The sequence below is a fragment of the Salmo salar genome, chromosome 04, assembly GCF_965601325.2.
Source record: "Salmo salar chromosome 04, fSalSal1, whole genome shotgun sequence".
NCBI lineage: Eukaryota > Metazoa > Chordata > Actinopteri > Salmoniformes > Salmonidae > Salmo > Salmo salar.
In genome coordinates this window covers 55271869-55285906 of record NC_138294.1, presented here as the reverse complement: position 1 = coordinate 55285906, position 14038 = coordinate 55271869, and the positions used below count along the sequence as shown (strand labels likewise).

At 42.2% G+C, this 14038-nt stretch overlaps 1 protein-coding gene across 4 annotated transcripts in view; it reads right to left on the bottom strand.

The window, feature by feature from the left end:
* The window catches only part of LOC106603321 (teneurin-1), a 188205-nt gene that overhangs the window by 79209 nt on the left and 94958 nt on the right, over window positions 1-14038 (bottom strand). For 3 of the 4 annotated variants that reach the window (XM_082974568.1, XM_014196852.3, XM_082974570.1), the window contains exons 4-5: window positions 5684-5927; window positions 57-295 (exon numbers count right to left, since the gene is read on the bottom strand). In XM_082974568.1, the coding sequence (XP_082830694.1) occupies window positions 57-295; window positions 5684-5927 (483 nt within the window). Of the gene's footprint in view, window positions 1-56; window positions 296-5683; window positions 5928-9336; window positions 9843-14038 lie in introns of those variants that run through there. The other variant, XM_082974571.1, reaches the window with a different exon arrangement.

Sequence of the window (14038 nt, the reverse complement as noted above, 5' to 3'; positions counted from 1 at the left end):
TACTGAATTGTTCAATAAATATAGATAATATAGATGGGGAGAAATACCCAACTTACCAATGACGTATGTGAGCAGGAGGGCGAGGGTTACGGTGATAGCGGTGGCGCTTAAGGCAGTGCATTTCCAGTTGCAGCACTTGTAGGGCTTGTTGAAGGTGAACATGGGTCTGGAGAAGGTGCTCCTGGGTAGGGGCCGTGGGGGTGGGGAGTACACTGTGTTAGATGTCAGAGGGTAGTTCTGACTGGCAGCGCTGAACAGGGCAGAGGAGCCTGAGCCATGTTTGAACAGGAAATGCCTGCAACACACCAACAGAAGAGGTTGACATTAATGAGAATATACACAACATAGCACATGACCATACATTACTATTTCATTGTTAAACACTTATGTGTGAACATTTACACCTTTGTGCACCAATAAAAAATGGTGTCGATATGACATGAATAAATATGCATAGATTAATACCCTTTCCATCTGCGTAGTACTTAAATAGAATACAAAACAGAATATACTTCTGTTAGTTACTTGTGTACTTCTAAGTTATTGGTAAACTGCTAGAAATGCACATCATTAAAATCAAATCTCAGAATGCAATCCCATTTCCCTCCCTGGCCAAATGATATACATCCTAAATCTAATTAATGAATGCTCCCAACAGGCAAACTGCCTTAATATGTTCACTCCTGGGAGAGGGGGAGGAGAGGGGAGAGAGGGAGAGAGAGAGAAGAGAGAGAGAGAGAGGAGAGAGAGAGAGGAGAGAGAGAGAGAGAGAGAGAGAGAGAGAGAGAGAGAGAGTCTAAGACATTTATTATTAAATTCTTACAGCTGACAGTGATGCTGAATGCTGTGCTTACATTGATTTATGCTAATGCTGAAGGGTGGCCAATTCCTCCTCACTGTGAACTTGACCTTGGAACCACTGCCTTTATCTAACAAGCTGTAGGCGGCAGTGTACAGGGAGGGAATAGACCGACCAGCGGAACAGAAGAACACAAGGGGGAAAAAATAACCCTCATTGCTCAGGTCCTTAATTAGAAAAGGTTTTAATACCATTAGCCGCTATCTTTAATGTGCCCAATTAAAGATGGGAGAGTACAAAGGTCAGTTTTATAGAAGATTATATCACAGGGCTTAATTGCTGGGCCAATTTTCGTAGACAGCGTAATTAAGTTTAAGTATGGTTCACAAAGGGATAAAGTTATCTGAGACATGTTTGTTTTTGTTGTCCAAGCCACTGTAAACGCAGCATCCCGTGGTGTTGGGTAATCCTCCTCACGGTCTGCGGAAACACTCATGAAAACTGACTGAATTGTATCGTTCAGTCATGGACAGCGGACACCCATTTTGGATCAGGACTGAGCTCCAGACTGTCTGGGATATTGAGTCCCTACAGCAGACATCCATTTTGGATCAGGACTGAGCTCCAGACTGTCTGGGATATTGAGTCCCTACAGCGGACATCCATTTTGGATCAGCACTGAGCTCCAGACTGTCTGGGATATTGAGTCCCTGCAGCAGACATCCATTTTGGATCAGGACTGAGCTCCAGACTGTCTGGGATATTGAGTCCCTGCAGCGGACACCCATTTTGGATCAGCACTGAGCTCCAGACTGTCTGGGATATTGAGTCCCTGCAGCGGACATCCATTTTGGATCAGGACTGAGCTCCAGACTGTCTGGGATATTAAGTCCCTGCAGCGGACAGCCATTTTGGATCAGGACTGAGCTCCAGACTGTCTGGGATATTGAGTCTGTTGTAGTGCTGTAGCTGACACTTGAAAAATGCATTATTAAGAGCAAGAAAACAGTCAATAGAGGACTAATCAATTCCTGTCTTTGTGTAATTGAAAGAAATTAGGAAGAATATGCTTGTGGTCTTGAATATGGTCATTATGCTGATGTGACAGAAATCTGGAATTGCATTGATGTTGTGTCAGTGCCATTTCATCAGTGTCTTTGTGTTCTCAACAGTGTATCGACTCGGCTGATGTCATTTAGACAAAAGAAATTAACTGCTTTTATCCCAAACTTTTTGATGCTTTGAGGAAGGTGTTCAGGAGGAGGAACTAAGAAATTGGATCATTAAAATACTTGTTTCCCCCCCCAAGACGTCTGTAATGATGATCTGAGGATCACTATTGATCACTGATCTTTATAATTGATTACTTTTCTTCTGTTGTCTGTATTTTCTATTGATGAGGTAGTATCTTATGTTAAACTGCCATTTTGTGAAGGTACAGTATGCCTCTATGTGCGTTGGCCAGATGTCATAGGGAACGTTTCTTCATAATAGCAATCTGAAGGTGTTTATGGAGGTGGGTGATACAGAGCACCTCATTTCTAGTCATTTTAGGAGTCTGAAAAACACTTGATGCTACAGTATACAGTGTTAATTGGAAGGCAGCTATGCATAATTGGTAACGTCTGCCGGTGAGAATTGACAACACAGAAATCTGAAATCAACAAAAATATGATAAATATTCAGTATTTTGGTTCATTTGGGCGAAGGCAAGCGCAAAGTGTTACAACTATGTCAACAGCACATCACCCAGCCTGTAGAGCAAATGTGCAGTAATAACAGTTGTTACCATTGTCTAAATGTAAAGACAAAATATCAAATGTGGTGGTGTTATTAATATCTGGCCATCACATCAAACTTTCAATCTCATTACAATTGACAATGATGAGATAAACAAGGCCAAGAGGAGGTATTGGATAGCAATCTGCTGATCTACATGAATGGTGGCATTGTATTAGGTTGAATATCGACCACAGGTTAATCAACATGGTTCATTTAGGTGAGAACAGAAAGTCAGCATATAGCCACATCAAGCATGGTGGCTTCCTCATCTTCTATGCAGAGTGGGTGACCTCTACATACGTTTGGGGCCTAAATGAGCACAGTCAATGAGATCTACCATAAGGGAGGGAGGATCTACCTACTCCATCAAATTTAAGATGTTCAAGTACCACTACCCCTCCTGCAGACCTAATTGTGTTCATTTGTCATTATTGTCACTGTTGTACATTAGATAGACCTATGAGACGTTATGGATGTTTTGAACACAAAGCGTGGGGGTGAAAACATGCCTAAGGTAGACCCTTGTTTTCTAGTCTCTTACTAACACCCTCTCATGCCAACTGAGTAATGGCTTCCTTGAGGAGGTATTATCAACCATGGAGCTCCTGCATCCATTCATTTGATTGCTTCAGTCCACTGAATCTACCCACAATGGCCGGGAAACTCAATTAAAGGAGAAGCTTTCTTTTTTTACAACCAAATATATTGTTTTATGTAAATAACATGTTACACCTTTTTGGTGATTTCATTTGTTTTTGGAAAACATACCCCAAACATCAAACCCTTTAACTTGTGAATTCAGGTAGCTCTATGATGTAGCGTTTCGCCCTACTGATGCCGCTACCCCATGCTTCATTGTTTTTCTGAAGACGACATGTCAACTTATTTTAGTCAACAGAAAGAAGTTGTTTACCTCTGATAGGATTGCTTATTTTCAATTTACAAGACATTTATGAAGCACCAAGCACTGTTGGGTTTACCAAACAAATGGGAAATAGAAAAATAGGCCAGCAACTCATTTCACATTTCACAGACAACCCTTTAAATAAAAAACAATCTCAAAAAGCAGACAGCATAATTGTCAATCTTGACAAAGGCTCTCTACTTCATATGATTCATTTACTTTTCCATAGTTTTCCTGTCATAGTGGTCTCTCTTTGCATGTTAAAGCCCTTTCCTCCATACAAAGCCAAACAAAGCTTGTCATTAATAACAAGCGGGAAATTCTTTGATTGGTTTTGTGTTCCACATCAAATGAAGAGGGAGAGATTTACCTGGTTACTTGTGGTGTACAGTAATTGAATTTGCCATTTTCTAAGCATGAAAATGGAAGAAGCGTATAGAGAGCTCAACTCATTTTAAGTTAATAATAGAGTTTTTCAACCTCTGAACTACCCACAATGACTTTCTCCATTACAGTAAATCTAATGGATTGAAATGTTGTATTTCTGTATTTTCACCTTTGATCTGACAGCTGTTGGCAGCCATCGTTTCTTCCTATCAATTAGGAGTGTAGACAGAGAGGAAGAGGCGAAGCGAGAGGTTTTACTCCGCTCAAGAAAATAAGGCCACGAAGTGAGGAATTTTTGTATGGAGGTCAATGAGAGGGTCGAATTTGGTCATCAAAATGTAATTGCTAACTGCTACGTGAGGCTTATTTGATCAAATAGAAGTTTCATAATGGTTAGGTTGTTACGAATCCACTGATAGAACGACTCTATATCAGCGTTGTGCCTGTGGTCATAGAGATAGATAGAGGACTCATCATGGATATAACTCGTTTTAGCCCTGGACATTACCATTGAGGTCTTCCATCATTTTAAAGTAGTCAATTGGGTGGGGATTCCTATGAGTTGGAAGCAATTAGCCAATGAAGAAGAAGAAAATTGACTACTTTTAAATGGAGATAGCCCCAACGGCGCTGCCAATGCCGTCACAGATGCTATAATGGCACAGACACAAAGATGAGTCCTCGATCTATCTCTCTGGCCTGTTCACATGCGTATCTGCCCTCTCATTGGCTAGAATGTTCCCACCTGATCTTGCCTCTTCCCGCCTGCCTTCCATTGTTAGAGCGGTCACATGTCTATCTTGTCAATATAATAGACAATCTTTGGTCTAGCTACTAACCTGTCACAGTCTGTTCTGTTTCAACTGCTTTCATCTCCCATAATCTACCAGACCAAATAGAAGAAAAATAAACAAATAATCTCATCTGGCAGACTGGTTTTAATGCAGGATAAAGATAATTCTTACGCTAAAAGGGATAAAGTTCACATTTTGGAAGCTTGGAATTTACACAAATGATCTAGCCCGGCAGAGACAGGCACAGTTTTAAATTCTGGGGAAGTGATCACAAGAAGACAAGCCCGTTCATAAAGGGTGACCGCTTGAAGTGGTTCTCTCTTTGGAGGTCCGTTTAAAAATTAAAAACCCTCTTTGGGATGAACGGATACACTTCCAAAAAAGTTGTTCTTTCATGAATTGTCACATGTGGCTATGCAAACAGCTAGTCAGTTGTAGACAACCGTTCTTTTACAACTACAGCAGCAATTTTTATATTTACATCTGATACATTTCTTTAAACGCTAATTGTGAACAGGCTTTTGCCGTGAAAAGGTTTGGAAAGGCCTTGATCTTGAATATGTTCCGTTAACAATGCATCTATTTATGTTATTTGGATTTGTACACCACTTCACTTCTCAAAAGCCTTAGCCCTGAATCTCATCAAAGCAATATGATTTAGTTATGCACCACCAACCCCTCATTATAAATGTACACCATGATTCATCTCTATCAAGTGTGAATCATTAAAGAAGTCTGAGAGGTCTGTGACTGAAGTCACAGGGGTCTTCTCTGCAACACTTAACTCAGGCCAACAACATATCCATTCAGTCGACTTTTCTCAAAGCTAGCGCTATTTTGTGGATCCAAGTTACTGGTACCGCAGTGTCACGGTGATTAAGAACATGGAGGGAAAGAGACCAAGAGACCTGAATGACTCAATACTGGGGAAAGTACGGCCACAGAGCTGTTATGGTGTCTGCCACACTGCACTGACCCCATTACTAGGCAGGTGAGAGTGGAGGTGCTGAGGCCTACCTGGTCTCCAGGGGGATGTTGCTGTTGAGGGCCCAGCTGTTGTGGAGCTGGCCTCTGTCTCTGTCGGCCGGCTGAGTGGGATCGCCGTCCATCGCCTGGCTCCGAGCCGGCAGGGTGTTCCTCTGCAGTGCCTCAGAAACGTGAGCGTGAGGGGCTGGGCGGGCACATGTGCACGCGTGGGGAGGGGGTGGAGGTGGGGGGAGGGGTCTGAAGGTGAACTGAGCTGTTGGACTGCTGGGGAGCTCTGTGGGGAGAAAAGGAGAGAGAAAGCGTGAGAAAAAGCATGAGAGAAAGTGAGAGAGAAAGCGAGAGAGAGTTGAGTCTTTTTTGAGTGGCTTGATAAGTGTCTGAGAGTTTTGTGACGTTCCGAAAGCACTTACTGTTCACTTTTCCTCAATTTGGAGAGAGCCTGGGGGATTTTTTTAAGTTTAATTAGCACATGAAACAAGGTTATCATTCCAAAGTACAATTTTGAAAAAAATCTAATTTTGCAATAAGATCAACCAATACAAGAATAAAGCTATATACAAGGAGTACCAAAATCAAATCAAAGCTTTCTTAATGAAATTAAAAGATAGCCATGATTGCATTAAATCAATCTATATTTCTAAAGCCAATGAAATGCTTTCCCCGCTATTGCTGGTTGCTTGTGTGATGGAACGGTTCTAGTAAAAATTTCCAAAGCAACAGAATTTCCAAATCTTGGAGGATGCAGGTGTCTCATCAGGGCTTGTTCTAGATTAGAAGATGCATGGCTATCCTTCTCATGATGTCTGGAGTGGTTTCAAAGTCAAACTAGAATCAATGGATCCATACTAAACTATCAAAAATGTATTGAATCATTTGATAAAACAACGAGGTAAAATATACTGCTCAAAAAAATAAAGGGAACACTTAAACAACACAATGTAACTCCAAGTCAATCACACTTCTGTGAAATCAAACTGTCCACTTAGGAAGCAACACTGATTGACAATAAATTTCACATGCTGTTGTGCAAATGGAATAGACAACAGGTGGAAATTATAGGCAATAAGCAAGACACCCCCAATAAAGGAGTGGTTCAGCAGGTGGTGACCACAGACCACTTCTCAGTTCCTATGCTTCCTGGCTGATGTTTTGGTCACTTTTGAATGCTGGCGGTGCTTTCACTCTAGTGGTAGCATGAGACGGAGTCTACAACCCACACAAGTGGCTCAGGTAGTGCAGCTCATCCAGGATGGCACATCAATGCGAGCTGTGGCAAGAAGGTTTGCTGTGTCTGTCAGCGTAGTGTCCAGAGCATGGAGGTGCTACCAGGAGACAGGCCAGTACATCAGGAGACGTGGAGGAGGCCGTAGGAGGGCAACAACCCAGCAGCAGGACCGCTACCTCCGCCTTTGTGCAAGGAGGAGCAGGAGGAGCACTGCCAGAGCCCTGCAAAATGACCTCCAGCAGGCCACAAATGTGCATGTGTCTGCTCAAACGGTCAGAAACAGACTCCATGAGGGTGGTATGAGGGCCCGACGTCCACAGGTGGGGGTTGTGCTTACAGCCCAACACCGTGCAGGACGTTTGGCATTTGTCAGAAAATTCGCCACTGGCGCCCTGTGCTCTTCACAGATGAAAGCAGGTTCACACTGAGCACGTGACAGACGTGACAGAGTCTGGAGACGCCGTGGAGAACGTTCTGCTGCCTGCAACATCCTCCAGCATGACCGGTTTGGCGGTGGGTCAGTCATGGTGTGGGGTGGTATTTCTTTGGGGGGCTGCACAGCCCTCCATGTGCTCGCCAGAGGTAGCCTGACTGCCATTAGGTCCCGAGATGAGATCCTCAGACCCCTTGTGAGACCATATGCTGGTGCAGTTGGCCCTGGGTTCCTCCTAATGCAAGACAATGCTAGACCTCATGTGGCTGGAGTGTGTCAGCAGTTCCTGCAAGAGGAAGGCATTGATGCTATGGACTGGCCCGCCCGTTCCCCAGACCTGAATCCAATTGAGCACATCTGGGACATCATGTCTCGCTCCATCCACCAACGCCACGTTGCACCACAGACTGTCCAGGAGTTGGCGGATGCTTTAGTCCAGGTCTGGGAGGAGATCCCTCAGGAGACCATCCGCCACCTCATCAGGAGCATGCCCAGGCGTTGTAGGGAGGTCATACAGGCACGTGGAGGCCACACACACTACTGAGCCTCATTTTGACTTGTTTTAAGGATCAGCCTGTAGTTGTGGTTTTCCACTTTAATTTTGAGTGTGACTCCAAATACAGACCTCCATGGGTTGATAAATTGGATTTCCATTGATTATTTTTGTGTGATTTTGTTGTCAGCACATTCAACTATGTAAAGAAAAAAGTATTTAATAAGATTATTTCTTTCATTCAGATCTAGGACGTGTTGTTTAAGTGTTCCCTTTATTTTTTTGAGCAGTGTATATTTAGATGGATTAAATGACAAAATGTAAAAATGATATTTAATGCCATAAAAAATACTTTTAATGTTTTAATGTGAGTTACAAAACCATCCGGACATAATCCTGTATAACTACACTTTCATGGTAACACAAGCACTTCACATGGGGAACTGTACCACCTCGCTTCATACGGCATTATAGAGCCTGTTTACGATGCCCTTGCACTGCACAGCTGATTAAAATAACCAACTCTTCAAGTTTTGTTTATTTGAAGCCGCTGTGTAGTGAACGGGGAAAACCAAAACGTGCACCCGGGGGGGGGGGGGGGGGGGCTCCAGGACCGAGTTTGGGAAACCCTGCTTTACTCCATAGTTATGTGAGTAGTTATTAGTGTCTATGTAGAGGGTACCTTTGCTGAGTGTATTCATAGGAAGTGTTACCAACTTTGTTATCATGATTGAGTTTCCTCCCAATTAGAGAGACAAGTCTGCATTAACTCTTCTCAGTTGTGTACGAAGAGACTAATGACAGAGTCCTGCGTTTGGCCTAAGAGGTTGAATTGAATTGTATTGATTTTGTTTGTCTGTGTGATACGTTTTACTCCTGCTTATTATACATCAGCGTTTAGATGCCAAGGACCACTTCTAAAGCATTATAGAATAATGCAGATTGGAGTCTGGACCTGCAGTAATCTGATAAGAGCACTCCTCTCCATTGATCTAATGGCCATTCATTCAGTTTAATTGTTCAATTCTTCCATCATTTCCCTTTCCAGAGTATTGATATTTACCAGGTAACATCTAACATAATTCTGCAGGTTGAACTCAGATAAGGGGAAATGATTATTGTAGATGTATGAAGGGTAAGTTGTTTGGGAGGGTAGTTTTCCCACGAAAGAATCCAAGGCTCAAATGGCTAATTATTAAAAGGATCAAATAACATTTGATCAATCTTAAACTTAAAACATAATATGTTGTGATCTATGATCTGAAGAATGCTTTGTAGACCACACACATGACCAGAAAAAATATGACTGAATACTATGAGAAGATTAAGAACCAAGTCTATGCTTCTAAACCTGTAAGGGGCTAACATGGAGAACACCACAGTTTCCAGAATGTATGCCAAAATCTAAACAGACTCAAACAAATAGAAAAGTGTTTGAAATACAATATTTGTCTCCAACATTACCCTAAAAACCCCTGCACATGTTTCCAAAGCATTATGTTCAATGTCTCTTGTTTGGCGCTACCACTTACTTGTTCTTTTCGCGCTTGTTACAGAAAACCAAGCCTTTGAGGTGTAAACATGAGCCTTTGAGTACTCAGAGGAACAGTACGTACACTTCTGAAAGGTTCTTCAGAAAAAGCCTTCTTTTTGAGATTGCTCTCTAATCATCCAGTATGTTCCAAAGCCAGGCCATAACATGGCCTCAATTTACCACAAGTGGCTTAAACTCCATTTCCAGGAATTTCCTTCCGAGCGCGTGCTTTCAAGACAAAACCCCTGGCGGGATTGAAAGTGTCTTAAAAGTACACCTGACCTCCCGCAGACATGCTTTATCCTTGAAAAATGTAAATATACTGGGTACACACTTACACATGCATTATTAAGACTAGGTCATTCACTGATCCTCTCTTAGATAAGCTAGCTTCTATAAGTGCTGCCTGACTGCAGCCACTCAGAGTTCGACAACAATACAACACAAAAGAGGCACATTAGAAATACACTTCCAGGGCAGCTCCTTCAACTCCGTCAGCCTGCTTGGAAGTTGACATAGTTTGACGTTTTACAGACGCCCTTCCTTATTAATTGTTTATGATAACCTCATGACAGGCTGTCGATTCAGAGAAGAGGTGGGACAACGTAATACTTTACAACATTATGGTACCATAAAGAAGCCGGCTGCAGTCTCTTGAAAAGAGGCCACATTCAATCACAACCGCACTGCAGGATTTACACAGCAGCATAAACATCTTTCATGTCAGTCAAATAATATAGTTGAACAGTTTTGGATGGTTTAGATTGAATAACAACTATGTGCAGTTAAGAGAGCCAGATTGAAGATGATAGAACTGGCTGCATGAACAAGATCGCTGCATTAAAAACACTACATCAGGTTAGATTAAATCAGGACAGCGGGACATTGGGCTACAGATCTGAGTGGAGATGCATCTTGTCTGCAGTGTCAGGGACACTGAGGTGTGAGGCTGACCCACTTAGGCCCTGGTCCAGGCAAAAGAGCAGTTTATTGATGACCTTGGCTCCAGAGCATGTGTCTACAAGTGTTATTGCCAGCCTGATTCCTCCCACAGCAATGAGATGCACAAACAAACAAAAACTCTTTTCCCTTTCATTTTGTCAATACAAAACATGATCACGTCGACTTGCAATGTCAATGGATCACTGTTTATTTTTAACAACACAAATGCTTCTGATTTCAAAAAATGGAAAAATGCGTGCAAAGAGCCCTGACTGTGTTATACCCATTCTATTTCTAAAAGGGAACCTGAGTTGAGAGGGGAAGCACATTAGCTTCACCTGGAGAGGGGAGAGAGCATGGCTCAGTGTCTCACTAGACATGGGAGAGAGTACAGAACAAAGGGGCTGGCCCTGCAGTCCCCCTCACCCCACTGCTTTCAAGTGCTGGACATAGTGCATTATGCATGTCTTCCGTACTATTGACATTTCTACTTCAAAACTCACATTCCTTCTGCATATGGAGAGAGATGGGAACGGAGCTATATAAGCGCAAGTAATGCTGGCATTTTCAGCAGACAAATCATTCCTCTCTGTCTGAGCGTGTGTTGGTGTGAGGGTCGGCGTGTGAGGTTTGGCAGTGCACCTGACATTTCGTAGAAATGTCTCTAAACACATGGCCTATCAGAAAGTTTTTCGATTCAGAGAAAGGCCTTAAATGAAAATGGATTACGTGGCGTGCAAAAGCTGGACTAGCCAGCTGGAGCTAGAGAAAGAGCGAGTGTAAATTTCCGTGGTGTACTTTCTGTCATCTCCCTACATAAAGCAAACCCCGACTTTGGGCAATTTGAAGATTCAGTTTAGTGTGTCCTGGTTTTGCATGGCTACAGATGAGTACTGTAGTATTATCCACAATCTAGGAGGATAATACTGCATATTTCATTCATCACCTTTCGTTTCATGTTTATGTGACACCAGACAAAAAAGGCAACGTTCTAAAATGATCATAGCGGTATCAAGAAAAAGTTGATAGAAAAGTAATTCAATTGAATATAAAAAAAAACGTAGTTTTATTGCGAAACAACATAAATGTGGCCTTTTACCCATCTCCTCACCCTTACACAATGTAAGTCTCTGTTATGGCTTTACGATAGCTCCAGTAATTATTGACAACGGTTATCTTTTCCGGGGGTTTTTAGCTGCCGAACCACTTATAAAAATAGAGCGTTAAGTAAAAATGTGAATTGAAGTGATTCAACAATGGTGCACAACAAACCTGCTGGCACCAGCCACATAACCGTAACACTGGAGCTTAAGGGATGTTCAGCTAGCACATATACGGTATCAGACTGGGACTTTGCAAAACACATGAGAAAGCTCTTAATGCCAAAGGCTTTAACACAATTTCTTTCACAGCAGGACCTTCTATTATTGAAATTGCTCTCAGCATATAGAAAGGTATATCAGCCAGCCACAATGAAAATGCCTGGTGTTGAGTAACACCACCGAGGCTAAACACACACAGCACTCAGGCACTCTAGAAGAGCGGCTCCCATTCCCCTACCCCTCAGAGGCTACTGCAATAATCTCTGAAAATAAAACCCCATGTATAAAGTACTACCGCAATTACTTCCAAAGGTTGAGAATTTGGAGTAGCCTATTCATCTCACACATCAACTATTTTTGCTTTTGGCAACAGTTGTACCATACAGTACCCCCTTGTACAATGACAACGTTCATCATTAATGCTTGTGAGGAACATTTTCTTCTGCACAGTCCTTCCCCATGGCTTGGCTCCCTTCAGAAAACAAGTGGAACGTACCTGAAGGGTACACTGTGACGTATCCAATCTCTTCATTAATACATGTTTATTTACAGCAGCTGTCCTTCACAGCTCATAAACCTAAACTTCCACTCCAAGATATGATGAACCACCGTATGTATAGACACTGTGGATGAGGACTTGTATGCATTGTATGGGAACCATATGGTAAAGGGGAGTCTTACCACTCAGTCTGTTGACTGGATTGGAGGTCAAGTGAATCAATGTAACTCCTGTCTAGCCTGGGTGAGACACAAGACATGAGGAAGGAAAAGGCCTTCTGTTTTTTACAGACCGGGCAGGTTTGTACAGTATGTTCAACTGAGCAGCAGATTGACGAGAGCCCGGTTGGCCTGTTTTATACATAAAATAACTGAAATGTTGGTCCACATACTTGTGTAATCTCTCAGTTGACAGCACGTATTTGCCAACAGGGTCCTTATACGACACTCTCAAGCACCTCTGCCAAGAAAATAGGACTATCCACTTCAGGCATAAATATATTTATTCTCTGGCATAGTTATTCATGGTGGATAATACACAAGAGGAAGAGAGGCAAATACTATTTTATTCCCCCAATTTGACCTTGTCTCTTCTAGCTTGGGCTTGAAAATGCATTTGTTGTGGCCTGGTGCGTGAATGGAATCTTTAAGCGCTTTAATATGGTCCCATTGTAGAAAGCGCTACATGATTTTACACGCTACACAAGGGTAATGGCATTCCATGAGATTAAACACATGACCCATCTTCTTGAATCAACCTCGGGCACTTCAATCTAACGAGACAACATGGCAACTTAACATTCTGGGGCTGAACTCCAAAAATTATGTTTTGTGATATTTGAATCCTTCTGAACCATGACTTCACTCAACAATATGGGGCTATCACATGGAATCACTGAAAGCACTGTGTCCAATGCAATTCATATAGGAAGAAATGCAGTTGTAGGTCTTAGAAAAATCTGAAAAGTCATATTTTCAATATCATTAAATAAGTATTTATTATAATTTAAAACCTGACTGTTTGTTTTAAGCGTATACCACTGAGGACCGGTAGTGATTTGCTGAAGGCCTGTGGGCACCATGACATGGTTTAATGCTTTATGGTGCAACATGTCAAAAGATAACCTGTTATTGGAGGGAAATGGACAATAATTACTTAAATCATCATGTTTCACATATAGTAGCTTTTTCAAATGAGTATGCCACGATATCTGGCTAGTTCACTGACCAGACGCACACTGTGATTCTATATGGAGCTCTGACAGGGATATTCACAGATGATCTGTGATTGTGAATGATAGGACCCAGCACAGTCATAAATCTTACAGCAAACTAACATCAGATCTTTTACAACCAGGAGGCCGTCATTCAGCTTCATCGTGGCTCACATAATCTCTTTACATCAGGGACTTATTCCTAATGCAATAAAGGCAATACAGAACAGAGCCAACATTGAAATAGTCCCCGGTTATTGTCTATGGATCCGATTGTAGACACGGTTGTAATAATTCAGGTGAGAAAAATGTGTTTCGTACCAGATGGTGCAATGGTGATAAAGTGTCAACGCTGGCGGCTCGGGTATTGATCCTCTTTTATAAAACGATATACAAAGGTCAGAGGAAGTCTATCCATTTACCCTTAGCACGGATAGATTGGCAGACACAGAGGCCATTGTGTGGAAGCCCATTTGACATGAATTGTTGTACCATGTTGTTGTGTGGCCAGTAAATTCTCCTTTCTTAGATTCATAGCCTCGTTTTATGGGCAACCCTTTCTGTATACTTATCTGATCTGACATGCATTACTTACTGAGCCAGCTTATCTGGGCGGTACACACGCACAAACCCTGCACTTTTCACACGTTAAAGAAAAGCACGACTAGGAGGGATCATAAAATCAGTCAACTGCAATGACACAAACCCTAACAAACCCTATCAA